The 15,609-nt window shown below is 37.4% G+C and overlaps 2 protein-coding genes across 2 annotated transcripts; one reads left to right on the forward strand and one right to left on the reverse strand.

Annotated features, from left to right (window-relative positions):
• The first annotated feature begins 8,248 nt into the window (after positions 1-8,248).
• Positions 8,249-9,601, forward strand: LOC124909703. Its single transcript, XM_047450356.1, has one exon. It carries the CDS (start codon positions 8,249-8,251, stop codon positions 9,599-9,601), a length of 1,353 nt encoding a protein of 450 aa, XP_047306312.1.
• A 3,369-nt stretch (positions 9,602-12,970) lies between these two features.
• Positions 12,971-13,561, reverse strand: LOC124909704 (pectinesterase inhibitor 11-like). Its single transcript, XM_047450357.1, has one exon. It carries the CDS (start codon positions 13,559-13,561, stop codon positions 12,971-12,973), a length of 591 nt encoding a protein of 196 aa, XP_047306313.1.
• Positions 13,562-15,609: the final 2,048 nt, after the last annotated feature.

The raw sequence follows: 15,609 nt of genomic DNA on the forward strand, positions 1-15,609 counted from the left end.
AGTAAAGTGGATTCTTAGATATTTAAGAGGCACTTTCAATTTTTGTATGAGTTTTGGAAATGGTGAAATTGTGTTAGAAGGTTACACATATGCTGATATACCACTCCGTGTTATGTATTTACTATTGCATGGGAGCCGTGTCATGACAATTCAAGTTGGAGAAATGTGTGGATTTGTCAACAATAGAAGCAGAATACATCGCATCAACTAAAGCTGGTAAGGAGTTATTGTGGGTGATTAGATTTCTCCCGGAGCTTGGTATGCAACAGAAATATACAATTATTTTCTGTGATAGCCAGAGTGCCATATATTTGAGCAAGAATGCTACATATCATTCTAGAACTAAACATATTGATGTGATATTTAATTGGTTAAGAGATGTCCAACCCAATTAGGCACTTAATTAAACAAGCAAACCCTAAGAATGTTATTCATTTTATCACTATTAGAGAGAGAACATTCTGCTAAGAGAATATTATTCTAAGAGAATAAACATAGAAAGAAGAAGAGAAGGAGACAATAACGATCTCCTTAGCTTTATCACCTTCAGATTCCAATTTATTGTTGTCTTATATCTTGACTTGCTTGGGTCTGAATAAAATTGATTTTCTCTGTTTGTATACCTCAACTTTAGGTTTAAAGTTGAGAAGAATATTTGTATCATATTCTTATTTATATTAAAATATTTTGATTGGCCCCGTGGCTTTTTATCCTCCAGATTGAGAGGGTTTTCCACATAAATTTGTTGTTGTTTAATTTTACTTGATATCCTAGTTTAGATTTGGATAACCTGTGCATTAACCCATCTCACATAGATTAATTACAGTATAAAAATAATATTCGTTTCAAAATTCCCAACAATTGTAATCCATCTTCAAAATTTTCCTCGTTTATTTTTCCATTCTTTTTGTTTAATTAACAATATTTTAATCTTAATTTTTTTTTCTGGAGGATAGAAACACAAAACTAATACAATTTTTAATTTTTTTTATGATTTGTTTTATTTGTTCGCCCATTTTATTTTATCATTTGTCATTTATTTAATTAATTCGTTATCCGATATAATAACATTTCTCGAACTAATTATTTTATTTTGAATTTTGTTTTTAATGAGATGGTTATAAATTAAAAAATATTTTAAAATAAAATTCAAATTTCAAAAAATTATAAATTTGGAGAAAGTAAAAAATAAGCGCCTAAAAACTGTTTACATAAAAGAATTGAAATTGAGCGAAGAAAAATGTCCAATTTTGAGGAGAGAGAATGAGAGGAGGAGAGTGGGGAGCCCAAGGGTCGCAGGCAGGGAAGTAGTTGAAAAGTCACGGCCTATTATGCAATGAAGTCGGATGGTTGAACGCTTCTCCAGAGGATCAAATGATGATGGGGAAGGCTGGTTCCTCGTTGGTAGAGGAGGCCGAATGGTTCGGCTGGTCGATGGTCGCCCGCAGGTGTCGGTGGGAGTCTATTCAACGCTGGATGATGGCAGACAGGTGGGGAGAGACAACAGGTCTCGCCGACGATCAGTCTTCAAGAGGATTTTCATGTATCCGCTAAGGTTGAATCGTGATGCCAAGCTCGGGAAATCACGTTTAATAGGCGCTAATGCTGCCAGAAGCAAGCAACGAGTGGAAATTAGTGTGCATTCAGTTTCTCTGTCCAAGGGCAGCGACAGAAGTGGTTCGCTAGTAAGTGGTCCGCCGGTCGGGGGGAGTTACAGATATAGGCCGTCGATGGGGGATGCACCAATCATAGGGGGAAAATCAGCCAATCAGGAGGCCAATTCTCCTTCTTATGCAGACAAAGTGAAAAACATAATACGTGCGTGTTGGTTAGATTGGTCAAAGATGGTGATTATAGGTACAAAATCTTTCGAGTTTGTTATGTTGATGGATAAATTGAATGTGGTGGAAATCTTTGAGATCAAGAATTCTAAGCGGAGGAGGATCGAGGTGGGATTGATTCACTTAAAGATTTTAAGGCATTATTTGTCATCATTGTCATGGACGAGGAAGTGCCTCGGATCTGGCCCATTAGGCGGAAAATTTTGGTCCGGGTTTAACTCACGGGGAAGGTATAATTCTTTATGGATTGATTGTCGAACGGTGTTTATTATGCTTCATGCCAAGAATTTAATTCCATTGGTTGAAGAAGGAATTCGAAGACTTGAAAATGGTATTAATAATGACAATATTAGAAACACTACGTTTAATAACTTGGCTGATCAAGAACTGTTATAACGGATCAAGAACAATGATAAAAATAATAGTAAAAGACAGAATGAAAGCGACACCCGATTTAACGTGGTATCCAGCAAAAGTGCTGACTAATCCACGGGCAGAGCCACTGAAAATATTCCACTATAATCGTTAACACGAATTACAGATACTGATAGTGCAAGAAAAAACTAACACACAAGGCCTTTATTTATAGGGCCAGGTCAAGACATTTTTCTTACTCACTTCCTATGTGGGACAAACACCAAAAAAGAATATTCTAGGCAAAGAAACCAATAAATCTCCACCTTGACTTGAATATTTCCAAGATAGCCAGATGCACCAGATGTACATTAAGTACCAGATGTGCCAGATGCATTACACCGAATGCCCAGATGTGACCTGCTCTGCCTCAGGCCTTGCCCCTTCAAGGGCAATCAACAGCTTCTAACATTGAGAAAGTTCAAACTGTGTTGAAACTTGCTCTGCAGAACCGGCTTGGTAAACATATCAGCTGGATTGTCTGCAGTACCCACTTTGTTTACCTTGATCCTCTTCTCACTTCTCAGAAAATGGTACCTCACATCAATGTGTTTTGTTCTCTCATGGTGAACTTGATCCTTGGTTAAGCATATTGCACTCAAACTGTCGCAGTACACTAAAGCCTGATCGTGGTGTAGACCCAAGTTACTAACCAATCCTTTCAACCAGATTCCCTCCTTAGCAGCTTCTGTCAAAGCCATATATTCTGCCTCTGTAGTAGACAAAGTTACTGTCGGCTGCAGAGTAGCCTTCCAACTCACAACAGAACCACCAAGCGTGAATACATAACCAGTCATTGATCTTCTACTGTCTACATCTCCAGCATAGTCAGAATCTGAGTAACCAGATACTAGACACTGACTATCACCACCATAACTGAGACTAATATCAGATGTACCCCTGAGATAGCGGAAAATCCTCTTCACTGCTTGCCAGTGTTCCTTACCAGGGTCTCCCATGAACCTACTGACAACACTAACAGCATGTGCAAGATCCGGTCTAGTGCAGACCATATCATACATCAAGCTTCCCACTGCACTAGCATAAGGAACATGTGACATGTATTCCTTCTCCTGAGATGATTTAGGTGCAAATGCTACAGACAAATGTGCATTTGAAGCACTAGGAGTATCAATGGGCTTAGCAGTAGCCATTCCAAATCTCGATAGAACTTTCTGAATATATCCCTTCTGTGACAAGAATAGCTTCTTATGACTTCTATCTCTGTAGATCTCCATTCCCAAAATTTTCTTAGCAGCACCCAAATCCTTCATTTCGAATTCTATATTGAGTAGCCCCTTCAACTTTTGAATGTCAGACTTCTTCTCAGCAGCTAGCAACATATCATCTACATACAATACTAAATAGATGAAAGAACCATCTTTGAGCTTGTTGTAGTAGACACAATTGTCATACGGACTCCTTGAATAGCCAATCTCAAACATGTAGCTATCGAACCGCTTATACCACTGCCTCGGAGACTGTTTCAATCCATATAAGGACTTCTTCAACTTGCAAACATAGTCCTCTTTTCCAGGTTCCTGAAAACCATCTGGCTGAGTCATGTATATCTCTTCTTCCAACTCTCCATGTAAGAAAGCTGTCTTCACGTCTAGCTGTTCGAGTTCCAGGTCCTGATGTGCAACTATAGCAAGTAGCACCCTGATGGAAGTATGTCTGACTACTGGTGAGAATATCTCATTATAGTCCACTCCCTCTTTCTGACTGAACCCTCTAGCAACTAACCTAGCTTTATACTTGACCCCCTCAGCTGGTGACAACCCTTCCTTCTTCTTGAACAACCATTTACAAGTGACAACCTTTCTCTCTGGTGGTCTTCTAGCTAATTCCCAAGTCTGATTCTTTTGAAGTGACGCCATCTCATCTCCCATGGCAGCAAGCCATTGGACAGATTCAGTACCTGTAACAGCTTCCTTGTAGGTGGATGGCTCATGAGGATCCACTTCCTCTGCAACCTGTAAAGCATAGGCAACCATGTCCTCATAGCCATACATTATAGGAGGTACTCCAAAATTAGCTCTTCTAGGGCGATTAAGAGCTAGATTATGATGTTCTACAGATGATGATGGAGCAACTGGAAAATCTGCCTCTGAAAGTGGTTGAGAAAAACTCTCATCTGCTTCACAACTAGCCTCAGTCTTTTCCTGCTCCACCTGTTTCTTGACACCACAATCTACCGGAATGGTGAACTTCACAGTTGGGTTAACCATGGAATTTTCATCAAAGACAACATTCCTACTCAGAATAACCCTCCTCTCAGAAGGGGACCAGATCCTATATCCTTTCACACCATCCCCATAGCCTACAAATACTCCCTTCTTTGCTCTTGGCTCCAACTTCCCCTCATTGATATGATAGTAGACCGTGCAACCAAAAGTTTTCAAATTAGAGTAATTAGCAAGCTTCCCAGACCACAGTTCATAAGGAGTTTTCAGATTTATACCTGTGTGAGGTCCACGATTAATCAGATAGCATGCTGTGTTAACTGCTTCAGCCCAAAACATTCTTGTTAACCCAGCATTTGAGAGCATACACCGAGCTCTCTCCAGTAGTGTCTGATTCATACGTTCTGCTACACCATTCTGCTGAGGTGTATTCCTAACCGTATGATGTCTGGAAATCCCCTCAGTCTTGCAAAACTCATTAAACTCAGACCAACAGAATTCCAAACCATTATCAGTTCGCAACCTCTTGACCTTCTTCCCAGTTTGATTCTCCACTAATGCCTTCCACTGCTTGAAGTTCTTGAAAGCATCACTCTTATGCTTCATTATGAATATCCAGGTCATCCTTGAATAATCATCAATCAACGACAGAAAGTACCTGTGACCCCCCAAAGACTCTACACGTGACGGCCCCCAACAATCAAAGTGGATGTAATCAAGTGTGCCTTTTGTTCTATGAATCGCTTTGGGGAACTTGCTGCGATGTAGTTTCCCAAAAATACAATGTTCACAAAACCCAAGATCCTTTATCTTATGCCCACACAGAAGATCATCTTTAGCCAAAATTTGCATCCCCTTCTCACTCATATGCCCAAGCCTCATGTGCCACAACTTCGTCATGTCTCCTTGGTCAATCTCGGAGGAAGCAACAGCAGCAGAATCAGATAGCGTAGTACCTTATAGAAGATACAAAGTTCCCCGCTTCACACCTTTCAGAATCACACCTGAACCATTGTAAACATGTAAAGCTCCACTTTCACCTTTGAAACTAAACCCCTTCTTGTCCAAAAGACTTAGAGATATGAGATTCTTCGTCATGTGTGGAACATGTCTAACTTCGTTCAGTGTACAGAATTTTCCATCATGAGTCCTAATCTTGATCGAGCCCATCCCAACCACCTTGCAGGTAGAGCTATTGGCCATAGAAATATTTCCACCATCCACCTGCTCATAGGTTGAAAACCATTCTCTCCTAGGACAAATATGGTAAGATGCTCCAGAATCCAGAACCCACACATCAGTGTAATGTGTGCGACCATCAGCAACTAAGGCAATATCCTCTTCGGAGTTTGTACCATCTTCAGCAACTGCAACAGTACCTGGTGCCTTCTCATGTTGTCTTTGTCTCTTCTTTGGACATTCATTCTTCCAATGTCCCTTCTCCTTACAGTAATTGCACACATCTGTTAGTTTCGGACCCCTACTGACTGGTTTCTTGGGGAACTTCTTTTTCCCCGGTTTACCATATCCCTGATGGTTGTTTGCTACTAGCCCAACAACCTGACTATCCGAAACAGTGCCACTGCAGCTATGTCGCAATTCTCTACTGTGAAGGGCAGATCTAACTTCTTCTAGAGCCAATGAATCTTTACCACTAATGAAAGACTCCCTAAAGTTTTCATATGATATTGGTAAAGAAACTAACAGAATCAAGGCAGCATCCTCATCATCTATCTTAATATCAATATTACGCAGATCTAATAATATTGCATTTAATTGATCTAGATGGTCTCTAAGAGGTGTACCTTCCTGCATACGCAGACTGAACAGACGTTGCTTCAAAAGAAACTTGTTGGTTAAGCTCTTCTTCATGTATAAAGTCTCCAGCTTAGACCACAAACCAGCAGCGGTTTCCTCCTCAGCCACCTCAGTAATGATATCGTCTGCCAGAGCCAAGAGCAATGTCGAGTGTGCCTTCTCTTCCAAAGACTCCATATCAGCAGGTGGTGGGACAGGTGCAGGCTTCATCAAGGGAGCCCATAGGCCGTGTTGTTTCAACAATGCACGAACCTTGATCTGCCACAGACTGAAGCTATTCCTCCCAGTAAACTTGTCGGCTTTCAAACTTTTACTTCCAACCATCGTTCTTGCCTGAGAAGATCTGAACAACCAAGCTCTGATACCAGTTTGTTATAACGGATCAAGAACAATGATAAAAATAATAGTAAAAGACAGAATGAAAGCGACACCCGATTTAACGTGGTATCCAGCAAAAGTGCTGACTAATCCACGGGCAGAGCCACTGAAAATATTCCACTATAATCGTTAACACGAATTACAGATACTGATAGTGCAAGAAAAAACTAACACACAAGGCCTTTATTTATAGGGCCAGGTCAAGACATTTTTCTTACTCACTTCCTATGTGGGACAAACACCAAAAAAGAATATTCTAGGCAAAGAAACCAACAAGAACCTAAAGCTGAGCATGAGCGGGATCACTCAGAAAGGCTAACCATGCAAAATGAAAGATCAAATAACACTTGGATTCGGTTATTTGGGCTACCCTCGGTCTGTTGGAGCACTGAGTGTCTGAGAAATGTTGGTGAAGTGCTAGGTGGTTATAGGGAGATGGATGAAAATACTAGACTGAAATGCGAGGTCGGATGGGCAAGGATTTGTGTTAGTCCAACGGAATGGATGCCGAGTTCTATTACCCTTAAACATGGTATGGTGGTATATAAGGTTGCGGTGTGGCCCGAATGACCTCTAATTATGTCAACAATGTCGACTTCCAACTTATGCACGAACCATGTGGAGCAAGAAGTGCCTTTCCTGAATCCTCCTTTTAGAGACATTGAAGAGAACAATATTTTGGGCTCACCGGTACAACCAATTAGTGTGGATAAGTGTTTGGATGAGGTGAACAATTTTGGTGAGGTTATGGTAGATGTGGGTGATATTAATCAAGAAAATGAATCTATAGAGTCAACAGGTATAGTTGATCCTCTTGAGACGACGTTTTTTGTTGAACCGAGTATCATAATGGAGAAGGACGGACGTGATTGCGAGAATGAGGTTCGGTCACCGAGTTTGACTGTTGAGTTGATACTCGAAACATCACCTCCATATTATAATTCAGAATCTAAGTTATGTGTGACATCTGAAGAGTCTCCTCTAGTCAATAATCCGATTAATATGCTTCATGTAGCTATGTACGAAGCTCCAAGGGAATTTCTCACCCATCTTATCCTGGGGTGTGGGGCTAATTGTGAGCCAAATGTCGCGGAAAATGGTGAGTTAAGGCTACACGTGGAAAATGCGGCTCAAATAAACCACATTAGGTTTGTGTATCCCAGTTATGCGAGTGATTCACCTATCAAGGTGCATGAGTTATCGGAGGAAGAGACTATTGAGTCAGATGTTGAATATGACGCTGACAGGGAGTTATGTGAGAATTTTTCCACTCATAACAAGACGTTGAACGAAAACAAATCTCATGATAGAGAGATTTTAAATAAAGAGTCTGAAGTGTGGCCCGATATTCGCGAAATCCCCACAATGACACTTATTAAGAAGTGTCATCTGAAAAAGATTGGTGATTTACCCCCTAAATTATTGTCTTCAAGAAAACGTATCTCGAAGCCGAATCGGATATACTCTGGGTAAGTCTGTTTTGATGATTGGTAAAATTTTAGCTTGGAATGTTTGTGGGATTAATGACAGAGAGAAGCGTTGTATTCTGAAATCACTTGTGGTTCTACTAGAAGTGGTATTTATTGTATTTGTGAGATAAAGATTTGACAGATGGATCAATGGATTGGTAGAGAGATGTGTAATTGGCGATTGTGTGGATGGGTGGCACTTGACTCTATTGGGGCGTCACCTGGAATTCTAATTGTTTGGAATGATGATGAATTCGAGAAGATGTATGTTGATATCGGAAGATTCTCAATTAGTGTGCAACTTAGAAATCGGGGAGATAACTTTCGTTGGGTGTTGTCTGCGGTTTACAGGCTAGTGAGCCAAGATCTAAAAGCGGAGTTTTTTAACGAGTTGTCAAAAGTGTCTAGTTTATGGGATTTGCCGATCATATTTGCTGGAGATATGAATCAAGTGAGGGATCCTTCTAAAAGAAAGGGTGCTAGAAGATATACTAGCCGAATGTCAGAATTTTCTAATATGATCGAGGACATGGAGCTTGTAGATCTGCCCCTTGAAGGAGGTCAATTTACATTCAGAAGAGGCAATGGTAGTGGTGGGTTGTCTCAGTCTTGCATCGACAAGTTTTTGGTTAGTGAGTCGATCTTTCGGGGGGTGGCTAATATTTTTCAAAAGGTTCTTTTGTGGAGTTGTTCAGACCATCGACCTATTCTATTAGAGCGTGGGGTTGTGCAGTTGCGTTGCCGCCCTTTCAGGTTCGAGAATAAGTGGTTGAGTAGAGTTGATTTTTTTCCGCGTGTGCAAGAATGGTGGAGGACTCAAGCTTCCCTAGGTTCCGCTTCATCGAAACTGTTTATGAATTTGAAGAATTTACGCAAGCATATTGAAAGTTGGTATATGGGTGAACGTGCTACTTTTTGTGCAAAGGTCGATGAATTATGTAAGAAGATTAATATTATCGATGAAGTGGAAGAGGTTCGTGAGCTTTTGGCTGAAGAGGTTAGCTCTCATATTTTCCCAGTTTCTAATCTTCTGGAATTGTGTAAAGAAGAAGAGATTGGGACCAGACAATGGAGCAGGGCTACTTGGCTAAGATATGGGGATAAAAACACAAAGTTCTTTCATTGTGTCTCAAAGGCGCAAGCTAGGAATAATGCTATTAATTCTATCTCGGTGAAGGGTGTTGTACATGATGGTGAGCCTGTGATTTCAAATAGCATCGTTGAATTCTATAAAGAATTATTCAAAGAATCACATATGGCTAGACCGAAGTTGGATGGAGTGAATTTTAATACTATTAATGCAGAGCAAAAAACCTTATTGGAAGCTCATTTCACGGAGGAAGAAGTGGAGGCAACAACTATGGGTTGTGGAAGCGATAAGGCATCAGGAAGTGACGGTTTTACTTTGGCATTCTTCAAAAAAGCTTGGCCTTTTCTCAAGATTGATATCATGGTAGAGATCGAGCCTTTTTATCAATTTTCTTCATTCGATTAGAGTTGGAATTCATCCCTGATCTACCTGATTCGCAAAACTCTCGGGCCTATCAATGTGACAAATTTTAGACCTATTAGTCTTGTTTCCTCTTTCTACAAGATTGTGTCTAAGTGTTTGGCTAACAGATTATGCGGGGTTCTTGAGTCAGTGATCTCAGCTAATCAGATGTCTTTTATTAAAGGTTGCCAAATTTTTGATGCGTCTCTCATTGCAAATGAATGCATTGATTCGGCAAATTTCAAGAGAGATAAGTGTGCTTTCGTGAAACTTGATATTGAAAAAGCATACAATTATGTGAATTGATAGTTTTTATGATATAATGGGTAGAATGGGTATGGGGGAGAAGTGGATCGATTGGATCAAATTCTGTGCGTCGACAACCAAATTATCTATAATTGTGAATGGAAGTCCAAAAGGAATTTTTGAAAGCTCAAGGGGATTAGGCAGGGTGATCCTTTGTCCCCATTCCTGTTCGTCATTGTCATGGAAGCATTTTCAAGAATGATGGTTTTCGCTGAGAATGCTAACCTCATTAAAGGTGTGGATTGTGGGGTGAGGAGGTCTCCGTTTGTTATTTCTCATTTTCTTTTCGCGGATGATACCTTATGCATGATTCAAGCTACCCGCCGAAACTTCAAGCATTTTCGCGACATTCTTTGGTTGTTTGGAGCTTGTTCTAGATTACGGGTTAACCTCAGTAAGTCTAAGATTTTTTTCTCAAACTCAGTCTCCAACCGTAGGAAAATGGCTCTTGCGAGTATCTTGGGCTTCGAAGTGGGGTCTTTTCCTTCAACTTATCTTGGGATGCCTTTAGGTGCTAAAGCCCGCTCCAAAACTTCTTGGGATTCGACAATTGCGAAAATGGAAAGAAAGTTACCAATCTAGAAGAGCAAGATGATTTCAAAAGGTGGTCGTCTTATTCTCATCAAAAGTGCTCTAGCATCTATGCCCACATACATGATGTCCTTATTCCTTATGCCTAAAAGTGTGGCTGTGAAGATGGAAAGAATTATTTGTAAATTTCTTTGGGGATCCTCTGAGTCATCCTTCTGTTATTTGGTTAGGTGGGATAAAGTGAAGAAGTTTAAAGATCAAGAGGGTTTGGGTATACATGACTTGATTTCGTTTAACAAAGCTCTTTTATCAAAATGGTGTAGCAGATATTCCTTAGAGCCTACCTCTTTGTGGGCTACTATGATCAAGTGCAAGTATGAGAATGATTGGTTAGGTTGGTTCACCAAACCTATTAAGCGTGTAGTGGGATGCGATATTTGGAGTGGCATCTCGGTGATATGGAAGACTTTTCGTGAACAATGCAGATTTTCGGTAGGCGATAGCTCTTCGATTAGTTTTTGGGATGACGTTTGGTGTAGTGCTAAAAGCCTCTACTCTTTGTTTCCAACTCTTGCCTCAATCGCTATTTGTAGAGATGCTACAGTTAAGGACATGTTTGATATGAGCTCTAATGGTTTTTCTATGAGAATCAGGTATATACTGAATGCTGATGAGTTAGCTTTACATGATAAAGTGTTGAACTTGGTGGGGCGCAAAGAGGTGAATCCGTCTTCGCATGATATTATGCGTTGGAAAGATATTGTTACCTTTAAGGTTAGTTATTGCTACTCCTTAATTGCTGAGAATGCACCTTACAATTTTATTTGGGAGAAGTTATGGGAGTCTAAACTCCCATCGAAGATCTCTTTCTTTGGATGGAGTGTCATGCATAGAGGGATTTTAACGGATGATAGATGCATGAAAAAAGAGTGTATTATGGAGAGTCGTTGTCGAATGTGTCATAAAGAGGTGGAGTCAGCGCCTCACTTGCTCTTACATTGTGATGTAGTGCTGCCGATTTGGAGTCTTTTATGGAATATGACTGATATTCAGTGGGTTATGGAAAAATCTATTGTTAGTTGTTGGAAAGTTTGGATAGAGACGGTGAGTTCGGTTGGGCTGACTCGTTGGATCACTATCCCAATTATCTTTTGGTGGACCATTTGGCTTGAAAGGAACCGAAGAACGTTTAGTAACCGTAACAGACCAATGCGTCTAATTCATAATTCTTTTTTTATGACAATCGGGGAGGTTTTTTTGGGAAAACCAGTTGATGCGGTCGGGGAACTCATTGATCTTATTGAAGATCTCCGTCGTTAAAGTTTGTTATTTTGTCATACCCTTTGGTCATTTGTGAACATATTTATGTCACGTTGTTTGTTTGTTTTTATTTTTGTTTGTTTTTATTTTTGTTTTTTTTTGTCTTTCTTTCTTTTCTTGTTATGATTTTGTCGTTGTACTTAAACGACTCTCATTTATATAATTTGTATGGACCTTAAAAAAAAAAAAGTCTAAAAACTGTTTATTTACACAACTATTATATATTTTTGTTTTGGAAACCGCCACAAATGAAAGTAAAAACATATCTCTTTTATTCATTCCATGAAATGATTTTTATTGAAAATTGTTAATAATAAAAATAAAAATAAAAATAAAAATAAAAATAAAAGAAATCATTTTTATTATTCTTATTTTTATAGTCATGATGATTAGTGAAGCACTACTAAATAATATAGATAGAAAATGACTATGCTCACTTTATCAAGACAACTAGCTAGACACTAGCTAGACATATATAGTGTATAAGTTGATTATAAAAAAAATTGGTTGGTTCTCAATTATTGTGCTAGAGTTATATATTAAGCTAGAGAATAACTAGTTTGATATTCTCTAGTTTCTTTACAATGTTAAATGACTTGTTTTTAGTTTATTTTCGTGAATTCAATTATTTTACTTATTGTAGTTGTAATGAATGTGTTTTAAAAAATATATGTAATTAATTGACATTTTAAAATAGATGAATAGAGAGTAATATTTTTAAAATTGAAATTTATAATTATAACTATAACTATAATTTTAATATTAAATATTTAATTTTGATTTATAATATATTAAAAGAAATAATAGTAAAAATGATGAAAAAGTTTTATTAAATTAAATTATCTTTTACCGACTTAAATTTACCGAATTACCGTACAATTACTCTTAATTGGTATAAATGTTTGTGTCGATAATTCTATTTACCTGCGTATAGTTACTATTTTTTGTTACAAATTTATGTGACAAATAGAATTTTTCCGACTACACTTTTACTGCGCTAATTTATGCGCTGGTGATAATTTTTGTGGCATATATACATCCGAAAATCTATTTTATGTTCCAACAAAATTGCGTTACAGATAACTTTTAAAGGATATCTGGATGGGAAATTATTTGATAATAAATCATTTAAATACTTACTCCAATAAACACATACATACTTTTTCTAGTATACTATATTAGAGAATACCTTAATTAATGTATCGCAAGTGAGAATTAGGCAACTAAGTGATTAATAAGTGCAAGTGCATTAGTAGTGATTTGAGCTACATTAGTCACTCGGGACCTAACCGAGTGTTTAATCCTTCTATTATAGGTTGTATCTGATAACTCATCCAAACAAGTTGTGCAGTCTGTAAGGGCAGCACTTACCCACGTTTGCATGTTACTAATGTGCAAGAAAAAGTCCTGGCCAGGTGGGCCTTGACCCATGGACTTGATCTCTCGGATTGACTGGCCGATCTGGTCCACACTGTCTGCTATCTCCTCTAGGCAATCTCGGATAGCCTGGTATTCTCTTCGCTTCAGACCCTTAAAATTAGTCAGCTTGTGAATGAAAACCCTAGTGGACCACGCCGAGTGGAGGCTCACTGCTAGAGCTGTATGAGCTAGCTGGCGTGGATTGTGTTTTATTGAACCTGCATAGCGAGTGAGGGATTGGATGCATACGGTCGGGTATGTAGTGGCTCGACACGAGGCCTGGACGAAACTTGTTGAAGTGGTTGAGTTGTTGGCATTATTTTCTGCTATTGTTGCTAGGAAGTAAAGAGAGAATAGTAGGGATGAGAGGATGATTTTTGTTGCCATTTGAAAGGCAAATTAGAATTGATTTTGGTGAAGAAGATAAACTCAATTGAGACATATTTATAGGTGAAGTGGGAAATGCATATTACTTGAAAAAATATAATGTCCAATTGTGTTCCAAGACTTCTGTTTTATTCAAATGTGGGCCATGAATCAATATTTAACCTTAAAAAATAATTTAAGATAAATAGTAATAAACTGGGACCGCATGTTTGAGATTTTTTGTTATTGTTTTAAATTGGAAACACTACAAGATTGCCTTGGAAGCAATATCTTAATAATGAGGATGATTATAATTGGTAATGATATACCAAAGACTGTTATAATTTTTTCATTTATAAAAAAAGATTGAATTGTAACCTATTAATATAGTTTAACAGATAAAATTGGTTCATAATAGACCAAATTTATAATTTATTTATTTTTTTTTATTAAAAAAAATCTAAATTGAAATAGATCTTAACTACAATATAATGTATAACTTTTCTACCTTTATATTTATCAGTTTTTGGTGTCAATCTATTCAAAACACTTTGTGATCAAATTATATTATATGAAAAACAACGTAAATATAAGATCAACAACATCAGCAAAATAAGAAATTGAAAACATCCTCAAACACAGTACACATTAATGACATCCCATACTAAATCTGTACATTTTCAAAATATAGAAACCAAACTGCAACCTCATACAATATCTGGATGAAGGTATATAACATCCTTTCAGCAATGAACAAAATATATCATCTTGCCCTCTACGATATAGATAAATCAATTATTTCCAAATCTGCTTAATTATCTCATCCACCCATAAATATATTTTATAGATTATCTCTTCAAAACTAAAGCACAAATTATTGCATTGTATGATCTGCAGATCAATACCGTCCGCACCTTCACAGCCTCTAAAACTCAGCACACAAGTATGGTGTTTGCAAATCAAAGTAACCAAAATAAAATCACAAACTTTTGTGAGTAAAGTTTTTTTATGCTATTCTATTTTGATTGACATCTCTTTAGCATGTCTCCCTCTACTTTCTTAAATACTAGAAAAGATAGAAGAAAATATATGTATCTCATTTGAAAATTCTTAAATTAATTTATTTTAAGAGGAATAATAGAGTCTAAATGAGTTAGATTTATGCTACACCTTTTACATTATTTCTTTTGAGAAATAAGAATAACCTTAATATAAAACAATAGAAATAGAGTAAAATAAATAGCACACAAAATTTAACGAGGTCGAATAATATATACTTCCTCAGAGAGCCACTCATAAAATTTTCAGTAGTTATCATCTCTTCTTGCCTAGAAGCAATAAGATGTCTCCCTAAGATCTTGTGTTCGAGTCTATTAGATGACAAATTCTGCGTCTAATTAAATGATTAAGTGTGTTTGCGGATTATGTGCTTAAATCGTGGAGAATAGTCGCACCAAATAAGAAGCGGAACCCAACGTTCTTAACAAAATAAATAAATTCAGTAAATATAATGGTAAACAAACCTTAAATTATATATCTCTATTTATAAACATATATACTCATAAACCTAGCTCAATAAGTCTCATTAAGACTTAAATTGTGTTTTTCCAAAAAAAAAAAAAAAACTTAGATTGTAAATAAATAAGATCAAACATCTATATTTTTAATACCCTTCCTTAAACTAAGATACATTTAGTTTAAATTCTATAATAGCTTCTCATTCCATTTTCAAGAATGCTCTCTCTTCTTTAAATAAAACTCACTATTAGACAAATATCAACTTGTGACATAACTTTTTTTTGTGATTAGTTCTTTTTAATTTTCTTCTCACGATCAAACTTCACTCGTTCAATCTTTCATTCTCTCGAGATCAAACATCACTCGTTCGATCTTTCATTCTCTCGAGATCAAACATCACTCGTTCGATCTTTCTATCTCAAAGTCAAAATTCACTCGTTTGATCTTTTCTTCTCACACAATCAAACTTCACTCATTCAATCTTTCGTCTTCACGATCAAACTTCACTCGTTCAATCTTTTTTCTTAAATATTATGCCACAATATTTTCAC

The sequence above is a fragment of the Impatiens glandulifera genome, chromosome 7, assembly GCF_907164915.1.
Source record: "Impatiens glandulifera chromosome 7, dImpGla2.1, whole genome shotgun sequence".
Classification (NCBI taxonomy): Eukaryota; Viridiplantae; Streptophyta; class Magnoliopsida; order Ericales; family Balsaminaceae; genus Impatiens; species Impatiens glandulifera.